Source organism: Phaenicophaeus curvirostris, chromosome 10 (assembly GCF_032191515.1).
Source record: "Phaenicophaeus curvirostris isolate KB17595 chromosome 10, BPBGC_Pcur_1.0, whole genome shotgun sequence".
Lineage (NCBI taxonomy): Eukaryota > Metazoa > Chordata > Aves > Cuculiformes > Cuculidae > Phaenicophaeus > Phaenicophaeus curvirostris.
Window position 1 is genome coordinate 25,655,040 of NC_091401.1, and position 20,682 is coordinate 25,675,721.

Consider the following 20,682-nt stretch of genomic DNA (forward strand, 5'->3'; position numbering starts at 1 on the left):
TCTGCAGTGCCAGCAGTTGTGTCAGCGCAGAAACAGAGGCACGGAAACCACTGCCAGGCTCAGCTCTTCACATTGCACTTAAAAAGTTGCATCCTTATGCCCCACAGCACAGAAATAACTTTCTCACTAGTATTCAAGCTATAGAGAGAGTGATAGCGCAGGACGTAATTAAGCTTAAATCTGTAAATCCATTTAAACCGACACTGCTTCCAATTCAGCTGCACCATTCACAGCCTGATAACGGTCTAGATGGTAATTTGTGTGATAGAAGGTTGGCAGACACTGAAAGAATTTCTTTGAAGATTATCTGAACTGACGAGGTTACCAGAATCTTTTGTGTACTCTTGACACACAGAGACATTGTGCAACTTTTTATTGTGTTCTCCAAAGCAAACAGGAGCAGGAGGGGGGAGGCAAGGTGGGTGGGAGAGAACATATAAAGGGAAATCGCATGGGCTGCTCTTGTGTTTTTATTTCACATTTTCCACAAGGTTCGTGAACTCAAAATGCAGCTTTTCTTCCTAAGCTGCTTGCTGGCTTCTCGCTGGTGCCAGGCTGGGGCAGTGAACAGGGAGTATTTCATCGGAATTACCGAGACCGAGTGGAACTACGCGCCTGGCAGCACCAATGTCATCTCTGGACAGCCCTTTGCAGACGAAGAGTAAGTGAAATATTTTACCTTGCTTGAGTTTGATTTTGCAGCGCTGTCTGCTTGAGGCACTAGGGACAGACCGAAAACCTGGGGATGGCAGAGAAAGGAGCTGTGCTGGTGCCAGGGGGGTTGCTGTCACAGAGAATTCTGATTTTTTTTCCTGGCTTGCTTGAGAATTGCATTCCAACGCTCTGCCAATTAAAAACATTGGAACGTGTAACGTTTTTTCTTATTGCACTTATTTTTTCTTATTGAACTTATTGCAATTGAATATTTACTAAGTAGCCACTAGGAAAAAAAACCTGAGTGACGAATGATGTTTAATTAGAATGGCTCAGGGTGCTAGTGCTGAAGAGAAGGCTTTTACATTTTGAAATGTAGAACTTTGACAAATTTAAAACCATCCTGCTGGGCACAGGTTTCCTCGTTCGATATTCAGTGCTGGCAGTGGTTGTGTTCACTCGCTGGAGGTGCAGCCGCAGAGCTGGATCTTCCCACGCTGAGAAAAAGAGCTGGGAGGCTGGTTACAAAGCAAGGAGGGTCCCGTGACAAGTGAAGCAGGGTGAGGAGGAGTATGGGGAGGGGAGCACCCTGAAGATGTGCATAATCAGTAAAGAAAACTCAGATATGGAGTTGTGGTCCAGAGGATGATGTAGCCTAGTTGTAAGTTACAAGGATGATGCGAGGACTGGAGCACCTCCTGTACGAGGACAGGCTGAGAGAGTTGGGGTTGTTCAGCCTGGAGAAGAGAAGGCTCCAAGGAGACCTTAGAGCGACCTTCTAGTACCTGAAGGGGCTACAAGAAAGCTGGGGAGGGACTGTTCACAAAGGCTTGGAGTGATAGGATGAGGGGGAACGGGGATAAACTGGAGAGGGGCAGATTTAGACTAGACATAAGGAAGAAATTCTTCACCTCATTTCCCTCCACCTGGATTTGTTCAGTGCTTTTAAAATGAAGTAGGACTGTACTAAAATGAAAACAATGAAAAGAGAAATCAGAAATTAGGGACAATCTCAAAAATACAGTTCTCGTTTAGTCTGTAGGTGAGGGATTAGATTTCTTGCAGTTTGTTTCCCCTACTGAGAGCCAACAACATCTCAGCCATTATCTGCTGCTTCATCAGGAATGAGGTAAAGCAGCCAACCTCTTTTTATTTACTCGCTAACCGAGTTATGTAGGAGATGCTGCCGGTGACTCAGCAGGCTGGGCACTCTGCTAAAGGATGGAAACAGAGCTTCTCCTCTGAAAACTGCAGGGCAGGGTTGTCATACAGCAACCCCCCACTGTTCATTGTGTTTTCACTGCTTTGCTCTGCGCCAACCTGCAGCGTGTTAAACTAATTCCAGTTCTTCCGTGGTTGGATGCCTGAGATGGAGCTGGTCCCTTTTATTGTGCTTTTCGTTTTCACCTTCTCTGATTCTTCCTCTCCTCCTGAACCCTTTAACTACGAGGCTGTGGGAGTACAGAGATTGATATTTATCACAGAGTCCCCATCGAATCATCAAGTTGGAAAAGACCTTTGAAATTATTGAGTCCAGGCAGGGAAAAGCAGAAGAAATGAAGAATGCAGTGTACTTGCTAGAAGGAATACTCTGCAAGTAAATGGTAGCTTGTTACACAGTCTGAGAAAAACTATACAATATTTGCTTCATTATCTTTGTGGCTGAAAACTTCATGCATTCAGTCTTAGAGTAATTGAGCCTTTGCAACTAGGTTTAATGCTCTCAAAAATTCATCAAGTTCTGAATTGGCGTTTTAATTGCACTTCAGTTCTCTGCTTGCCAGGGTGCGAACAATTCCTTCCCCGCGTGTTCTGGGAAATAATTTTCATTTCTGGGCAGCAGTAACTTGCTTGCCAATAGAGCCTTGCTGGGGGTATGGAACCAAGGTGGCTTTCTCGTTGTGTAAGATGAGAAATGGAGAGGCTGCTGAACTTGAGGCAGTGTTGCCCTGTATGGCAGGATGGTCTTCTCCTGGAGCAGACTTACTCCTACAGCTCATCCTCCTGAAACGAGGAGGGGAAAGTGCAGGAGGATTTGTTGCTGCAGAGACTCAAGCGTTTGGGCTGACGGCATCAACCAGTGGTGGCTCCGCTGGTTTGAAAGCCAGTGCTGGGGGTTTCTCTGGCTGTTGTAGTTCATGAATAAGATAAATCTTCTCAGAGACTAAAATATTTAATGAAAGGTACCTGACCCTCAGCACAGGCAAAGTCTGGCTCCAAAGCTGTTCCCAGCTGATAGGGGTCAGGGGTACGTGCTGGCCCCTTGCCTGTGGCTGCTGGGGCTTGGGCAGCACGTCCACAATAGCGGCACGGTTCAGAGGTACTGATCATGGAATCAGAGAATCATTTGGTTGGAAAAGACCTTTGAGCTCATCAAGCCCAACCATCCCTGTCCACTACTAAACCCTGAGCACCTCATCCACCCGTCTGTGAAACCCCTCCAGGGATGGAGACTCCACCACCTCCCTGCGCAGCCTCTGCCAGGGTCCCAGAACCCTTTCTGTGAAGAAATTGTTCCTAATGATTACTCTGAATGTGCTCTGGTACAACCTGAGGCCATTTCCTTTTGTCCTATCACTTATCTCTTGGGAGAAGAGACCAACACCCACCTCACTACGACCTCCTCTCAGGAGCTGCAGACAGTGATAAGGTCTCTCCTCAATCTCCTTTTCCCAAGGCTAAACCACTACCATGTGTATTTTTTATGTAATTTTTTTTTTATGTTTTAATTTCTGTATGGGTTCCTAACTCTGTATGGTAAGAGAGAAGTTTGCTCCCTATCACGTATATAGTTGTGCACAGGACTACAGAGGACTGGGCTTTGGTTTAGACCCCACTAATTAACTGCATTCAAATATAAAATGAATTCAATTCAATGAATAGGATATTCAATTCAATGAATAGGATATAAAATGAATAGGATTTGATAGGAATCGTTGGACTCGATGATCCGGTGGGTCTCTTCCAACCTGGTTATTCTATGATTCTATGATTCTATGAATACGTTTCTGTCTTTTCTTCGCAGGAAGGCTGGAGTCTTCCTAGAACGAGGACCGCATCGGATAGGAAGCACTTACAAGAAGGCCGTCTACACTCAGTACACCAATCATTTATACGATGAGATAGTTGACAAACCTTCCTGGCTGGGTGTTTTAGGCCCTATCGTTAAGGGAGAAGTTGGAGATTCTATTATTATTCACTTGAAAAACTTTGCTTCCAGAAGCTACTCGCTGCATCCCCATGGTGTGAGATACACAAAGGAAAATGAAGGTAAGTTTGAGTCTGGTTTGTGCCAGCATTTATCACGAGTCAATCATTTCCCATCATGTAAGTGATGTTCTCTCATCAAAACGAAGACTGGTCAAATAAATAGAGATTTAAAACAGGACGCAATCAATTTAAAATAGGAACTAAGAAGTTTGGTCATTTTTTCAAGAGAAAAATACAAAGCCAGAAGTGGAATTCAAAAAGAAGGCAATTTTAGATCATTTCCCTTGCCTAGGAGTTTTTACATTTCACCTGAAACGAAAGTTTAAAGGTATATAAGAGATGCAGGTATTGAGGATATCTAAAGGAAAAAAATCAATGCTGCTGTGAAGACGATATTGTTAACATCGATAACTTGCAGTTCCAAATTCTAAATTTATATATATTGCATATCATAGAATTATAGAATGGTTTGGGCTGGAAGGGACCTTAAAGCCCATCCAGTTCCAACCCTTCTGCCATGGGCAGGGACGCCTCCCACTGGACCAGGTTGCTCAATAGGATGGTTCCTCATCCAACTTCTCAAGGTGGAGAAACAGTTACTGCTTAACAATAAATTAATGAGGTAAAAGTCTGAGACACTTTAAGATAATTTGTAGATGGGCTGTTGGGATTAGCAAAGATTTACCCTTACAATATCTGGTCTTGCCATGCCCAGGTGATGGAGGATTTTCCGCACCAGAATACGGCTGCTGAAAGTTTTATTTGTGGTCTTAAAAGCAGTGTGGGAATTGTTGAGAATATAAATCTTTATAAATTTTTCATTAGAAGAATTTATGACGTACCAGCTTAACTTCTAACACACTGCGAAGTTTTTAATTATAATTAATATATGGTGTGACGTAGGCGCATCCTGTGCAAGTGAACAGTGTGTTACGTAGCTACACATGCTCTTTTTGGAACAATGCCTAATTAATTTACTATTGCTGTCATCCCAGTGCCACCCATATTCCTTGAGGATATATGCAATATTCTAGAGCAGTTTCCAGGATTAATATTTAATGAACGTTTTACAAATATTTGAGCTGTTATCTTTTTAGTAGAAGTACATAGTGCCCTCTCAATAAATTGATGACTGAGTTTAACGTAGCATAAATCAAATGGAATTCAGAGGCAAATGAAGAGACTAAAGAGAAGCAAAAGATCTACTCACTCTATATTAAAGAGTTGGGTTTTTTTAACCTTTGTCAGATGTTCAGTCCACATTACTGAAACTTTAAAGCATAGAATCATGGAATCATAGAACACTTTGGGTTGGAAGGAACCTCAAAGATCGTCCAGTTCCACCCCTGCCATGTGCAGGGACACCTTCTACTGGACCAGGGGATCCAAGCGCCATCCAACCTGGCTTTGAACATCTTCAGGGATGGGGCAGCCACCACTTCCCTGGGCAACCTGTGCACCTTGTACCCCTCCCCTGGACCCATTCCAGGACCCAGAAGCATGGCAGGTGCCATCCTAACGCCTTCTTGTGAATGTGTTGTGTTAACGGTGGCTGTGTGATGTTCTTCAGGTGCTTTTTACCCTGACAACACCAAAGATTTGCAGAAGAAAGACGATGCTGTGGAGCCTGGCGGCCAGTACACCTACATATGGGACGTGACGGAAGATCAAGGTCCAGCTAAGGGAGACGCAGACTGCATCACCAGGGTTTACCACTCCCACATAGATGCTCCAAGAGATGTTGCCTCAGGGCTTGTTGGGCCCTTAATAATTTGCAGGAAAGGTAAATAATAAATAAATAAGTAAGTAAAATTACATATGCAAAGTGATTGATGATGGTTATTGATAAATATCAGTGAAATATCTTACTGGAAGAGGAGAAGAATTCTGAAATAGCAGCTTTTCATCTTCTCAACTGGCTGCCTTTCATAGTATAGGAGGGAGTTTTTTTTCGTGTGTGACAGCAAATATGATTTGCAGAATTCTTTGTCCACAAATCCATGACTGAGATGTGTTCATGATAGTAATACAAAAGGGTGAGTAAATACAGATAACAGAAACAGTTTTAAAGTAATTTACTACATGCAATATTTGTTCCTGGTAAAGTTACTTCATAGTATCTATCAAAATTGATTTTTGAGTGTGTCTGTAAGTTTATATGTACCTTCACACTCAAGAAAAGTTGCAAAACATGAAGTAAGAAGTGAGCAGCCCTCCTGATAGTACGTTTAAAACTGGTGAAAAGATAATATCAGTTGCCAAAACCTTTGAATATGACACTTTCTTTTTCAGATACGATTAATAATAGCAGTGATGATAAACACTTTGATGCTGAATTTATCCTTATGTTTTCTGTGATGGATGAAAATCTCAGCTGGTACTTAGAGGATAATATCAGGACATACTGCTCTGACCCTTCCAACGTTGACAAAGATGACGAAGACTTCCAGGAAAGCAATAAAATGCACTGTGAGAGAACATGATATTGTGTTGCTTATCATTGATGTGTTGAAGTAGGATTTTTATGTGTTGTCTCTTTTAAAGATGAACTGTAGAGAAAGTCTTTTTTTAAGCCTTTAAGCCTTTTTTAAGCCTTTAAGTCTTTTTTTTATAATATCACCGTTTAGAAAAATGGGTTTTACTGTAGCGCAACAAAGGAGATGCCTTTGGCCCTGACGTGGATTCCAGAATCACAGCAGGAACTGCTGGTTCTGCCAGTAGGTGTGGAGATCATAGAACCATGGAATCATAGAATAGTTTGGGTTGGAAGGGACCTTAAATATCCTCCAGTTCCAAACCCCTGCCATGGGTAGGAACACCTCCCACTGGATCAGGCTTCTCCAAGTACCATCCAACCTGGCCTTGAACACCTCCAGGGATGGGAAACCTGTTCCAGTGCCTCACCACGCTCATGGTGAAGAAATTCTTCCTTATGTCTAATCTAAATCTGCCCCTCTCCAGTTTGTAGCCACTGCCCCTCATCCTATCACCACAATCCTTAGTGAACAGTCCCTGCCCAGCTTTCTTGTAGGCCTTTCAGATACTGGAAGGTGGCTAATGATGAAATGTATGTCTGATAATGGCTCGCTTTCGAAGATGCAGTTTTGTTTTGAGCCTCTTTCTATATAGAAGAACAGAGCAAAGGTTGAACAACAACTGCTTTTGAAGAAAAGATCCTAAGATCTGTGAAGATAGCTTAAATAAACAACATTTCTTTCAGCAATCAATGGGTACATGTACGGATACCTCCCAAACCTCACAATGTGTGTGGAAGATAAGGTGAAATGGTATCTTTTCGGCATGGGTAATGAAGCTGATATCCATTCAGCCTACTTCCACGGACAGACCTTAATAGAAAGGCATCATCGAGTCGACACCATCAACCTCTTCCCAGCCACCTTTATTGATGCTGTCATGATACCGAGGAGTCCTGGGGAATGGATGCTCAGCTGCCAAGTGAACGACCATATCGAAGGTACAGAATAAACTTCAGTAGCCAAAAATGCCTAGGAGTGCGTTGGATGGGTTGGGGCTTGGAGCCACGTAACTCAAGGAAATTATTGTCTGAATAGGAAATTGTTATCAATTGGCACAGCTGTGCTTCTGTAAGGCTCAACTTTAGATAAACCATAGCATGATGTTGGCTTCTTCCTCAATGCAGTTAGTCACAAATTTCTGCTTGCTAACAAAAATGTTGGGGCTCATTCCCTGTTTGTGGGAGGGGCACAGGACGGGCAGGTTAACTGTGGACAAAGAAATGTTTTGGAAAGTGCATTGACTACTGAGCAGAGATGATCTGCATTTCTCTTCCCTCTATTTTCCTTTATCTCCAGTTAACCAGATGAAATCCAAGCTAATTCTACACTTTTCCAGGATTTACATCTCATTTTCCCATGATCTATATCCATATAAGTGATTTAGAGAAGTAATTTGTCGCAAAATTGGGAAGGAATACAGAGATCAAAATCATTCTCCAAGATTTGAAAATTCTCATATAGAAAGGAGTGTGTTTAACCTAAAAATTCAACCACACAGGGTTGATTATAATAAGTTTTGAAACAGATAACGCATCAAAAGCATCCTGATGTGGTTGAAGCATCCTGGGCAAGAATTAAATCCTACAAATTGGTCTAATCCATAGCTGTAAAAGGGTTGTCTTTATTATATTATTTGTACCTACAGCAAGAAGATTTACTAACAGCTCTTTCCCACAGGATGCAGAGACCCAGGTCTTGGTTAGATTTAGAGGGAAGATGGGAAAATAGCTACTGGAAGCAAGAAAAGAGAAAACAAAGCTTGGTTCCTTCTCCCCACTTATCTCTACATCCTTGTTTTCTTTCCAGGGGGCATGCAGGCTCTTTTTAAAGTAGAAGATTGTAGGAAATCCACAACAGACCACAGTGGGTGTACAAAGACAAGACAGTTCTTCATTGCTGCTGAAGAGATCATCTGGAATTATGGCCCATCTGCAACAAACCGTTTTACAGGAGAAGAACTAATCGCCGACAGGTAAATGCTCCTCATTTAAGAAGCTTTGCTTTCCAAGATGAATTGATATAAACAGGCAAATCAAGGTAAGCCGTACGGTAGATCTGACTTTTAGGCAGAATTTCTCATTGTCTTCACCTCTGCTTAAGTATTAATGCCAGGATAAACATCAGACCAAATTATATCTATTATTTCCCTCACAATCTTACTATAAACTTGGCTGTAATGGTAGTAATTTCACTGGGATGAAGGTGAATTGGATCATCACATGTAGGTAGTGATCTGATGATTCAAACTGATTATTCACAGTTAGAGAACAAAGCCAGGAATTCATGATCAGCTTCTTATCCAAGGAAAATCACCCTAACTGTGTCTTAGCTAGTAAGCAACTTGCATGAGGTAGATTTGCCCTTTGCTCTGTGTGTACATATTTCACACCTGAACCAATTCACTGAATATATTGATTCCTCAGACTTCTCATCCATGAGTTGAAGAATCCTCACCTCCTCCACAAGGCACAAGGCACAGTTCCTTGTTTGAACTGTGCTTACAAAGCATCAAAAGGTCCTTTTTGAAGAGCAAAAGTGTAGACCTGCAAGTGTAAACTGAATCTTCTCACATTCTATTTAGACGTTCCATAGTCTTGGTGTTTATAGCTGTATCTCTTGGAAAATAGAGTTGAGGTTCTGACTGCCTTCGTAAAGCTGAGCATTGTGACTCGAACTGTTTGTATCTCTTGCAATTTCTTTTATGCAGTGAATCTCAAGTATTTTTTGAACAAAGCGAGACAAGAATTGGTGGCTCTTATAAAAAAGCCATTTACAAAGAATACACAGATGGTTCTTTCACCCAGCATAAAGAAAGACTCCCAGAAGAAGAACATCTTGGACTCCTAGGTAAGATATCTAAAATTATTCCATGTCAGAGTATTATGAGAGTAAATTATTGCTTCTGCAGGTCCAGCTCTACTTATCACCTGGCTGCTTCTGACGTGCCTCTGGACTGGGTCTGAGTTTGGTGCTCATGCCTGTAGGTCCCTTTCCTAAGGGAGGAACTGTCCTGTGTGTCACTGGGCCTCCATGAGGAATTGGGAACGGAGCAGTCCGGTTGCTGCTGGGCATGGACCTTGTCTGTGGCCACATGGGTCCAGGAGCAGTTCCTCACACAACGGGAAAAGCAACCAGTCTGACACTGAAAATGCTGGCAAATCAAACTCTCTAAGACTCGTTTTAGAGCTTTAAAAAGCAAGCATCCTTTCTCAAGCCTGGGCAACATGAGGGAGCGATCTCCATCAATCACGTATAGCAAGACAAGAGCTGGGACAGAATGTATTTCCCACTTACATGCCTATGGATAAATTTTTCCAGAAATGATACGCATATTCTATTACATTCTAAGGTCTAATTTTGATGTTATTATGAGCTTCCCAACAATCAAATCACTTGGTAACTTGGAGCTGGCTCCAGCTCTCTGTCTGACCTTGTGTTTGAGATGGGGAAAAGCTGCAGAGGGGATGCCAGGAGAAGACACATCTGTTCCTCATAGATCAGGCTGAACACAAGGTGTTATCATCCTCAAAGAATGAACAATGTCTGGAAAAACACAGTTTGAAAGAAAACGTGCTCTCAGAGGGACATTGTATCTAACTTCCAAAAACAACAATTACTTACATGAAACTTAACTCTACTTTAGCACAAATCAAAGAGATTCCAATTTTTGTAATCATAGAATCACCAGGTTGGAAGAGACCCACCGGATCATCGAGTCCAACCATTCCTATCAAACACTAAACCATGTCCCTTAGCACCTCGTCCACCCGTCCCTTAAACCCCTCCAGGGAAGGGGACTCAACCCCCTCCCTGGGCAGCCTCTGCCAGGGACCAATCACCCTTTCCATGAAATTTTTTTTTCCTGATGTCCAGCCTGACCCTCCCCTGGTGGAGCTTGAGGCCATTCCCTCTCGTCCTGTCCCCTGTCCCTTGGGAGAAGAGCCCAGCACCCTCCTCTCCACAACCTCCTTTCAGGGAGTTGGAGAGAGCAATGAGGTCTCCCCTCAGCCTCCTCTTCTCCAGGCTAAACACCCCCAGCTCTCTCAGCCGTTCCTCATAAGGCCTGTTCTCCAGCCCCTTCACCAGCTTTGTTGCTCTTCTCTGGACTCGCTCCAGAGCCTCAACATCCTCCTTGTGGTGAGGGGCCCAGAACTGAACACAGGATTCGAGGAGCGGTCTCACCAGTGCCGAGTCCAGAGGGAGAAGAACCTCCCTGGCCCTGCTGGTCACACCGTTTCTGATCCAAGCCAAGATGCCATTGGCCTTCTTGGCCACCTGGGCCCCTGCTGGCTCATGTTCAGTCGCTGTCAACCAACACCCCCAGGTCCCTCTCCTCCAGGCAGTTTCCAGCCACTCTTCTCCTAGTCTGTAGCTGCTCAGGGTTGTTGTGCCCCAAGTGCAGGACCTGGCATTTGGCCTTGTTGACCCTCCTGCTGTTGGTCTCAGCCCAGTGGTCCAGCCTGTTCAGATCCCTTCAATGGTAACTACTCCTTGTACGGAGCCGCTGGCTGCTGTAAGCTCATGGTGATCAGCACATCTCTTGCTAGAAACAGCTGGCGATTAGCCCGTGTGCTCTTTCCTAGGACCTGTTATCAAGGCTGAAGTGGGTGATTGCATCAAGGTGACCTTCCGAAACAACGCCAGCCGCCCGTTCAGCGTTCAGCCCCACGGCGTGAGTTACCGCAAGAGCGACGAGGGGGCAGCCTACGGCACCACCTCCAGAGGTGCGACTGCAGTCGGGGACACTGCCAGCACCGCCTGGTGTACCTGTTGATTAATTAATGGTGGCAAAATAAATCTGGTCTTTAGGCGTAATGCCTCATGTTGTCTTCTATAGCAGGTTCCGAATCTCCAGCCTCCCACGTGAGTCCCGGTGCCACGTTTACGTACGAGTGGAACGTGCCAGAAGACGTGGGCCCCACAGACCAAGATCCTGATTGTTTAACCTGGATTTATTACTCGGCGGTGGATGCGGTCAGAGACACCAGCTCTGGCCTCGTGGGTCCTCTCTTGGTGTGCAGGAAAGGAGCTCTGCTTCCTTCTGGGAAACAGGTCAGTCAAAGGAGAAAATTGGAAGCATGGTTGAGCTTGATGATCTGATCGGTCTTTTCCAACCTGGTGATTCTATGACTTGCACTGCAGTATTAAAGACCAAAACACACATTAATTTCCAGAGGTGGCTCCTGCTGGTAGGAAGAGCGTTAGCAGCAGCTACCCAGTCACCAGACAGAGAGATTAGAGGGCTCTGAGATTATCAGAATGAAGTACTGATGTATGCACCTATGCACAAAGATGAGCTCAGGGCTGGAGCCTGGAGAAGAGAAGGCTCTGCGGAGACCTTAGAGCAGCTTCCAGCACTGAAAGGGGCTCTAGGAAAACTGGGGAGGGACTTTTTATAAGGACACATAGTGATAGGACCAGGGGGAATGGCTTTAAATTAGAAGGAGGAAGGTTTAGATTGGACATTAGGAAGAAACTGTTGATGCTGAGGGTGGGGAGGCGCTGGCCCAGGCTGCCCAAACCACTCAGTGATCTATCCTACTTTTTGAACTATGCTCATCGTTATTATGCACATGGAATTTTTTTTTTCCTGATGTTTTCTGTTCACTCCTTTCTGTTTTCCTCTGTGCTGTTTCTTCTCAACAGAAAAATGTGAACGTGGAGTTTTTTCTACTTGCCACAGTATTTGATGAGAATCTGAGCTGGTACTTGGATGACAATATTTTGATGTTTACGCTAAATCCTAATAAAATTGATAAAGATGATGAGGACTTCCAAGAGTCTAACAAAATGCACTGTAAGAAAATTGTGACTTAGACAAATATTTGTTTCTACAATAAGGATTTTACTTTTGTGATCTCATGTTGGAGCCTGGGAAACTACAGAGTTTTGATACTGAGTGTCCAGTGGTACCTGGGAGGCCCAGGTTTGGAAGGCTTTGTACAGGAGTGGGGAGAAAAGATGAGTAACTCAAACTGAAAACCACCTCAGGTTGTCTCTACCATGTGGCTGGAGGGTCTTGCAGGGTATAAAGCAGGATGGTTTGTGCATCCTGCATGCCTGATGGGTATAAAGCAATGGAACTTCTTGTTGGTCAAGTCAGCTGCCTGTGCTTTAGGCATAGAAGAACAGTCAGAAATTGTTTTTAAATAGTTTTATTCTGCTTGAATTTATCCCATCAGCGAAATTAGAGTGTGAAGTATTTTATTATCAATATTTCTGTCAGTCTAAGACACCACGTCACATCCAAAGTGTGGATTGTTTAATTGGTATTGCAGACTTAAGCTAATCAAGGTGGGTTTTGCTTCCTCAAATCTTCTACAGCCATTAACGGTTACATGTACGGAAACCAGCCTGGCCTGGAGATGTGCAAAGGAAGTGTGGTTTCCTGGCATTTGATGGGCGTGGGGTCCGAAGTTGATGTCCATGGGATATACTTCTCAGAAAACACATTCGTAACTAAAGGAACAAGAAGGGACACGGCAAACCTGTTTCCACACACCTTTCTCACAGCTATTATGAAGCCTGATTCTGAAGGTAAATGTCTGGTCTGGTCTGAAGGTAAAATTCTGTTAGTGGTTTAGTAACTACCTATGAACCTTTCATGCTTCCAGCAAGCTTTCAGTCATTGTTATTTTGATCCTTTGGGTGCTAAAACAGTGTTCATGGAATCATAGAATAGTTTGGGTTGGAAGAGACCTTAAAGAATATCCAGTCCCACCCCTGCCATGGACAGGGACACCTCCCACTGGATCAGGTTGCTCTTAGCCCCATCCAACCTGGCCTTGAACCCCTCCAGGGATGGGGCAGCCACCCCTGCTCTGGGCAACCTGAGCCAGGGCCTCACCACATTCATCATGAAGAAATTCCTCTTTCTTCCTTATGTCCAGTCTAAATCTGCCCCTCTCTAGTTTATACCCATTGCCCCTCATCCTATCACTCCAAGCCTTTGTAAACAGTCCCCCCCCAGCTTTCTTGTAGCCCCTTCAGGCACTGGAAGGTTCATAGGACATAAGTTCTTCATGCTAAAGCTTTCATTTTTCTAGCTTCTACGTATGCTAAATTTTATTCCTAGAAGTAGCCATATTACACTAAGAATTGGGATCTTACGTGAGCAATAGCCCGTGTCTCAGTCTCTAAACACTACATCAACTTGGGCAATAGGACCTCAAAATTTACTAGTAACAGATTTTGTCCTCATGTCTTTGTTTCTTATACAACCTCCAGGAGTTTTCGAAGTGTCCTGCCTGACAACAGATCATTACACAGGGGGCATGAAGCAGAACTACGAAGTGAAGCAGTGCCACTGGTGGAATGTGGATGTATCGATGTATTTGCATGAAAAGACTTACTATATTGCAGCCGTGGAAGTCGAATGGGACTATTCTCCTAACAGGACGTGGGAATTCGAGCGGCATCAGTACCATGAGGAAAGGTACTTTGGAATATAGAATCATGGAATGGTTTGGGTTGGAAGGGACCTCAAAGCCCATCCAGTCCCACCCCTGCCATGGGCAGGGACACCTCCCACTGGATCAGGGGCTCCAAGCCCCATCCAACCTGGCCTTGAACCCCTCCAGGGATGGGGCAGCCACCCCACCCTCACAGAAAAACATTTCTCCCTAAGATTTCAAGGGAAGAAAATGCAAAAAAGGAAAGGAGTGACTCACTTCTCTGAATCTTACCCTCCTCCGAGCATTTCTAGGCACGATTTCTTTGCATGTGTAGTTCGAAGGCTTTCTTGAGCTTGTGGTCCTTCTCCAGTAGCGTTGCCATGTAACTGTGAGCCAGGCAGCAGGATGTTCGTGAGATGGTCCAGCCCCTTCTGTGGGGCAGCTGCAGGCTTCCAGGAGTCCTGGATAGTGCATGTGCATTTATTATTTACTGATAGCGGTGCCGTCTTTGATGCAGACTGCTCAAAATGTTAGGTTGTAGACACAACAACTTCTTTGTCCTGATATTTGATGACTTACAATATGTAACAGGTCTCTCTCTCTCTCCCATTTATCTGAGTAAGGTTTGTTTTCACACCTCAGTTTCATTAGTTTATACAAGATAAGCCCGTGATCAAAGCCATTTGCCACAAAGCTTGTTGCCTTGGTGTTTTACTCCCAGCCTTTGAATCTCAATGAGAGGGAAAAGATTGGATCAATTAATCCATGCCAATTAGTAAAAGAGGCTAAACAATGATCTGATGAACTTCTATGTGCTGCACCTGTACAACTTCATTTGAAGTTAAAGCAGGAGACTCTATTGACTTAATTGTATTTTCTTGTTTTCTCTCAGTGGACTATCTCAGAGTTCTAAGCACAAGGAATATGGGCTGTGCTGTTATCAGACTTCTTCCCCCCCCATACTGTCTCCATCCCCTATGATCCCTCACATTTCATTTCTGCAAGGCGCTTAAGCTTTTCAAGTTTTAGGCTTCATTTCAGATCTACAGAAGTCACCGAGGGCTCTGGGTTTTGGGATGCAAGTTGCTGGATGACCTCTTGCAACTTGAAATACCTGCCAGGTGAAGCACTCAGTGGTCTCCCAAATAATCTATAGACTTGGTCTATTTATTGTGGGTTTCTTTAACCTACCAGGTTAAGAGAAACCTCCCAGCTCAACACAACTATTTTCATGTTGAACATACTATAAAATTACTGTTTCCCTGAGCTGGATTTTTGTTTGATAGTTAATTGATAAACTTGCAAAAGATGATGGAAAATACTTGAAGAAACACGTGATATATTCTTGTCTCTCTCTTTTTTTTTTTTTTTTTTTTCCCAGCCCTGGCAATCCATTTTTAAATAAAGGAGACAAATTCATTGGCTCAAAATACAGAAAGGTGGTATATCGTGAGTACACCGATCAGACATTCAGTACCCCCAAAACCAGAGCAGAGGAGCAGCAGCATCTGGAAATTCAAGGTAAAGTCATCATGAACTTCAGTTTTGAAACTAGGAAAAATGCAGTGGAACAAACCAAGAAAATACTGTTTGAATAATGCTGAGTATGAGGGGGAATGGCTCTAAATTGGAAGGGGGAAGATTGAGACTAGACATCAGGAAGAAATTCTTCACAATGAGGGTGGGTAGACCAGGTGAGGTTGGATGGGGCTTGGAGCCCCTGATCCAGTGGGAGGTGTCCCTGCCCATGGCAGGGGTGGGACTGGATGGGCTTTGAGGTCCCTTCCAACCCAAACCATTCCATGATTCTACGGCCACAAAGTGCTTAAACCTATATGGAGTTGTTACTTTTACCACAGTGCTTTCCTTTCAAAATTGCATTGCTTGCTTTACAAGGGAGAAAAACCTTTTGGGGTTGGTGCCCGAACACAAGTCGGTGTTTTCAAAGTCAACATAAAACTGGGCAGCAACATCCAAACTGACTTCAAACACACATTAGGCACTCAGAGCTTTTGAAACTTAGATCTACATCAGCTACTCCTTCCAGCAAATCATAGTGTGTGATATTATCCATGTAGTTTTTAGTTGAATTATAAGCCAATGTTGTTGTGCATTTGAACCCAACAAACTGTCTCACTCTCTGCTTCAATCTTTCGTAAAACCAAGTTAATCTTTCTTTCTGATCCAACAGGGCCACTGCTTATGTCAAATATTGGAGATAAAATTAGAATTGTTTTCAAGAACTTGGCATCCAGACCTTATTCCATACACGCCCACGGAGTGAAAACAGACAGTTCTGTTGTACCTGCAACGAATCCAGGTATGGAAGCGTCTTTCTTCATCTCTAGCTGGTAACATCAAGCCTTCTAGCAAGATTCAGCGAGCTTTTACTTTAGGACAGCGGGAAAGACTTTGTGTGTGTTTGTTTTCACCTCATGTCCTCGAATTTTTGATGCTTTGACAAATATTTCTACAACCCTGATGGCCGTGGTGACCACTGCTCTGTATCCCGGCCCTTGGAGACCAGTCGTTCTTTGATGAAAGCAAACAGATTTGGCTGTGAGGGAGAGCACAGCTGATGCCAGCTGTTATTTCAGAAGTTCCTGTGTGATCTTCACCAAAGATCCGGTTGGTTTTAATCGGTATGATAAACTGGACGGTGCAGCCACACAAAAACATACATTGGCAAGGAGAGTCAGAAGGGAAATAACACAAAGCCAGCCAGTGCAGGAACTGGGGAGAGGAAGCTCAAGACAAATACAAGCTGGAAATGGAGATAATGGCTGTTGCAGGATGACCTCTTATAGGTCAGCACGCAGAAAATGTCCATAATTCATCAAGATTTATTTAATTCAGGTGAAACAAAAACGTACATCTGGAAAATCCCAGCGAGATCCAGTCCTGAGGCAGGAGATTCTCACTGCATCGCATGGGCGTACCACTCCACGGTGGACATCGTTAAGGTCTGTTATTGCTATCGCTCTAAAGGTTCTGTCACGGCTGTGGATGCTTTGGGCGTGATCTAAGTCATTCCCCCTACTGCCTCCCTTTGAATTTCAATGTTTCTTGAATAACACCAAAAAGTCAGGGCAGAAGTTGAAAGCCACAGCCACGTTCTTGCTCTCTGGCTCGTCTGCTCTTGGTATCGATCATGGCTGAGAGAGCTGGGGGTGTTTAGCCTGGAGAAGAGGAGCCTGAGGGGAGACCTCATTGCTCTCTACAACTCCCTGAAAGGAGGTTGTGGAGACAAGGTGCTGAGGGACATGGGTTAGTGATTGATGGGAATGGTTGGACTTGATGATCCGGTGGGTCTCTTCCAGCCTGGTGATTCTATGCTCACCTTGCTTGGGTTTCACTCCTAAAGCTTTGTAGCTTGCTCGGTATCTGATCAGCCGTGTGTGGAAAAACAAACATGCAACCGTGGGACCTAAATCTGCTGGTTTTGTATGAGCACTAATTAACTTGATGTGATTAATAATTTTAATAGAAATTAATGTATTTTTCCCTTCATATATCAACAAACACAAAAAAGTGTCAAGAAGTGTATTTTTTATGGACACCAAGCTCAAAATACCAAAATCAAAAAATAATTGGGAGGTGGGAGGGAGATGAGTAAGAAATTAAAATGGCATAAATGTTTATTTCTAGCAAGACATGAAAAAAGAGGCAGTTACTCTTCATAGTTAATTGAACTTTATCCATATATCCATCTATCCATCTATCCATAACCTTGTTTGTCAGACAGTGGCTACCTTGATCCTCAGATACAGAGAGTTGTAAAAACAGCAAGAGAGGGTTCATGTCCAGCAATAAAAGTGCTTCTGCTTAGTCACATCTTGTAATTCTCTGACTTTTCATTTGTAATTTCAGGACACTTACAGTGGATTGATAGGCACGCTTGTTGTGTGCAATAAGCATTATTTGCCATCGTTTCATACTAAAAAGAAAGTCCAGTTTGCTCTGCTTTTTATGGTTTTTGACGAAAACGAGTCGTGGTACTTGGATGAAAACATTAAAACCTATTCTAAAAACCCACAACTTGTTGACAAAGAGGATGAGGAATTCCTTGAAAGTAATAAAATGCATGGTACGTTTCCCATTTTAGTTACTGCAACTCTAGAAACTCTATAAAATTAAGTTTCTGAAAATACTGCATATAAATCTGACTTTCTCATTCCCTCTGAACTTCCAGTTCCAGGGGGAAGACCTAAAAAACTTGAAAAAAAACTAAATGTCACTCTTTTTTTTTTTTTTAAAAAATATGAAAAAAAAAACCAAGTCCCGTGTTGAAATTTTGAGGACAGAGTAAAACTGAAATTTGAAATTTTGATTTGATGTCAGCAAAAACCTGTTCTGGATTTCTCAGGAAGCCAACGTGCATCCTGAAAGCATGTCCTGGTACTGCAGGGAATGCAGATCTTTGAAAACTGCAAAATTAGCAATGGTTTTTCTATTAGCTATGTTAAATATGGGATGTAATCAGACCCATTCATATCATCTCATCCAATTTTTTTGGTTTTATATGCTATCAAAGCTTGTTTTCTATTGAAGTTTAGAGAGTCACAGGAACACAAAACCTCATTTGTTTTCTCTGTCTTGTTCTTTCCCTCTTTTTAGCCATTAATGGAAAGGTGTTTGGCAATTTGCATGGTCTGACTATGCACGTTGGAGACAAAGTTAGCTGGTATTTGATGGGAATGGGCAACGAGATAGATATCCACACAGCCCACTTCCACGGCCACAGCTTTGACTACAAGGTAAGGGGCCCTTCCCATTTTTTCCTTGCTGTGTTAAAAATGAGAGGCAGATCCCATACCCAGGCCTGTCATCTCTAGTCAAGCCAAATGTTACGACGTTAAGCTCGCTTGTAGTTTGACTGTAAAGTTTTCATGCCCCAAACCTGCATTTGACCAATATACAAGGGAAGAAGTGACTCTCTGCTAGTAGCATTGGTTGACTGGTAACCTCAGCAGCTGCTCTGACAAGGGAATTGTGAATTTTTATGGCTGTGCCAAGATACCAGCTGTAGTTTTGCTTCATGCCCACTTAATTGCTCGTTTATTAACCTTTTAAGCATGCACTGGATGTACCAAGTGGTGCTTCTGTAGCAATGACAGTCTTTGCACTCAACGGTGATTAAGTTTGGTGAGATGATGCATAAAAGGTAGCTTAAATTACCACTATTCGTAAAGCCACGCTGGTTAACCACCGTTTCTTTCTGTCCTGAAGCAAACAGGGGTTTACCGGGCAGACGTCTTCGATCTGTTCCCTGGGACATTTCAAACCGTGGAAATGACCCCCCTGAACCCCGGGACGTGGCTGCTGCACTGTCACGTCACCGACCACATCCACTCGGGCATGGAAGCCACCTACACCGTGCTCCCCAGGGAAAGCAGGAGCTTCTCTACTTCAGGTATGTTCCCTGCGTTTAAAGATGCACGATGGGGCTCACAGGCAGGCGAAGCACACCCAGAACCAGTTTAGGCATCCAGCAACATCTCACGGCTTAGGATTGATGTCTGGAGCCAGAAGGCTGCAAGGCAGCAAGTGCTAAAGGCCTGGATGGTAACTACCTGTTGCTCCAGCTCCTCATCAGTGAAATTAACCTGAGAGATGGTTATTTAAAGAGAATTCTTCACCAGAGTAGTTCTGTACTCAAGAGGTGCCTGTAGTGTCAGACTCCTTTCTCAGTCTGCTTTTAAAACAAGAAGTTGGTTAAAAAAAAGCTGAATTCATCAGTTACAGTACCGAAAAACTACAATAATGCTTTCTTTAGGACAGGATTTAGCGTTACAGACACTGTCACCATGATTTAGCAATATTAAATGGGGAAAAAAATTGAATCTTGAAGAACTTTGAATGTTCTCGTTCCTATGTTGGACTCGATGATCCTATGGATCGAGTCCTATGGTTGGACTCGATGATCCGGTGGGTGTCTTCCAACCTGGTTATTCTGTGATTCTATAAAGTTAACACAGTTTTAAAAGGCTGCTTTCCTGTCCCCAAAAGACAGAGAATAACAGGTCTGCATTGTTGTTAACTGACTGAAAAACAGTGAGGACATTTCAACGTGTGCCTGGATATAAAGATACACACCTATGGAACATACAGGTGCACCTGTACTAAGAGCACAGACTGGAATATTAAACACAGCCTAGTTCTATTTTATAAACCATTCTGATTTATAGAATACATTGTGCCAGACTTGCACAGATAATAAAGAAGTTGACTTAAGAATACACAGATGTTGAAACAGACCTTAACTTGTTGACGCAGCAGGTTGGATCTTTCATCATCAGCCACCTACTGTGTGTTAAAATACACCCTTCAGTCCATTTAAAATCTGCTTTTAAATCTAACTCACCATGCTCAGAATGTATCGGGATCCACTGCTCTCGTTTTGGACTCTCTTGTCCATGTGCACGAACTGTTCTTTTCGTGAAATGCCTGTAACAAAAGCTGTTTTCCCTTTACAGCCCAACAGTTTTTCTTCTCAATCAGCTCACGTGCAAAGCTACAGCAGGAACGCCTAGAATGATGACAATATTTTATCATGGTGATTCCCCAATACCTTCAGTGAAGCATTTCTTGAGAAATCATCTCTCCTGGACAATCCATCTCCATGAAGATTTCATTTGGTGACCCACAGCTAATAAGAGTCAGAGACTGAGACAGCTGAATGGCTATAACAGCTTATAAATGGGTTTTTTTCTGAATAAAAATAGTATCTTACAAGCTAAACATAAACTAGGTGATGGCTAATGCATTTTATTTAACTGCTGAGGAACAGGGAAGAGCCAAATGAAATGTACTTTCCTTTTTTTTCTTCGTTTACATTTGTACATAAGCCTGTGTAACAGCAAAATTTGTTTTAGTTACCAGTCAGG

General features: G+C 43.2%; 1 protein-coding gene across 2 annotated transcripts; it reads left to right on the forward strand.

The window, feature by feature from the left end:
* The first annotated feature begins 464 nt into the window (after positions 1-464).
* CP (ceruloplasmin) lies at positions 465-20,680 on the forward strand. 2 transcript variants are annotated; one of them, XM_069865204.1, is made up of 19 exons: positions 465-661; positions 3,680-3,924; positions 5,435-5,647; positions 6,157-6,333; positions 7,085-7,339; positions 8,208-8,373; positions 9,109-9,248; positions 10,985-11,125; positions 11,239-11,453; positions 12,048-12,198; positions 12,726-12,938; positions 13,629-13,836; positions 15,177-15,316; positions 15,987-16,115; positions 16,652-16,758; positions 17,666-17,882; positions 18,413-18,552; positions 19,025-19,208; positions 20,272-20,680. In XM_069865204.1, the coding sequence occupies exons 1-19, from the start codon at positions 507-509 to the stop codon at positions 20,331-20,333; spliced, it is 3,258 nt and encodes a 1,085-aa protein (XP_069721305.1). In that variant the 5' UTR covers positions 465-506; the 3' UTR covers positions 20,334-20,680. The 2 variants fall into 2 exon arrangements, with proteins under 2 accessions (XP_069721305.1, XP_069721306.1); XM_069865205.1 differs by having other exon boundaries at positions 11,242-11,453.
* The last annotated feature ends 2 nt before the right edge of the window (positions 20,681-20,682 follow it).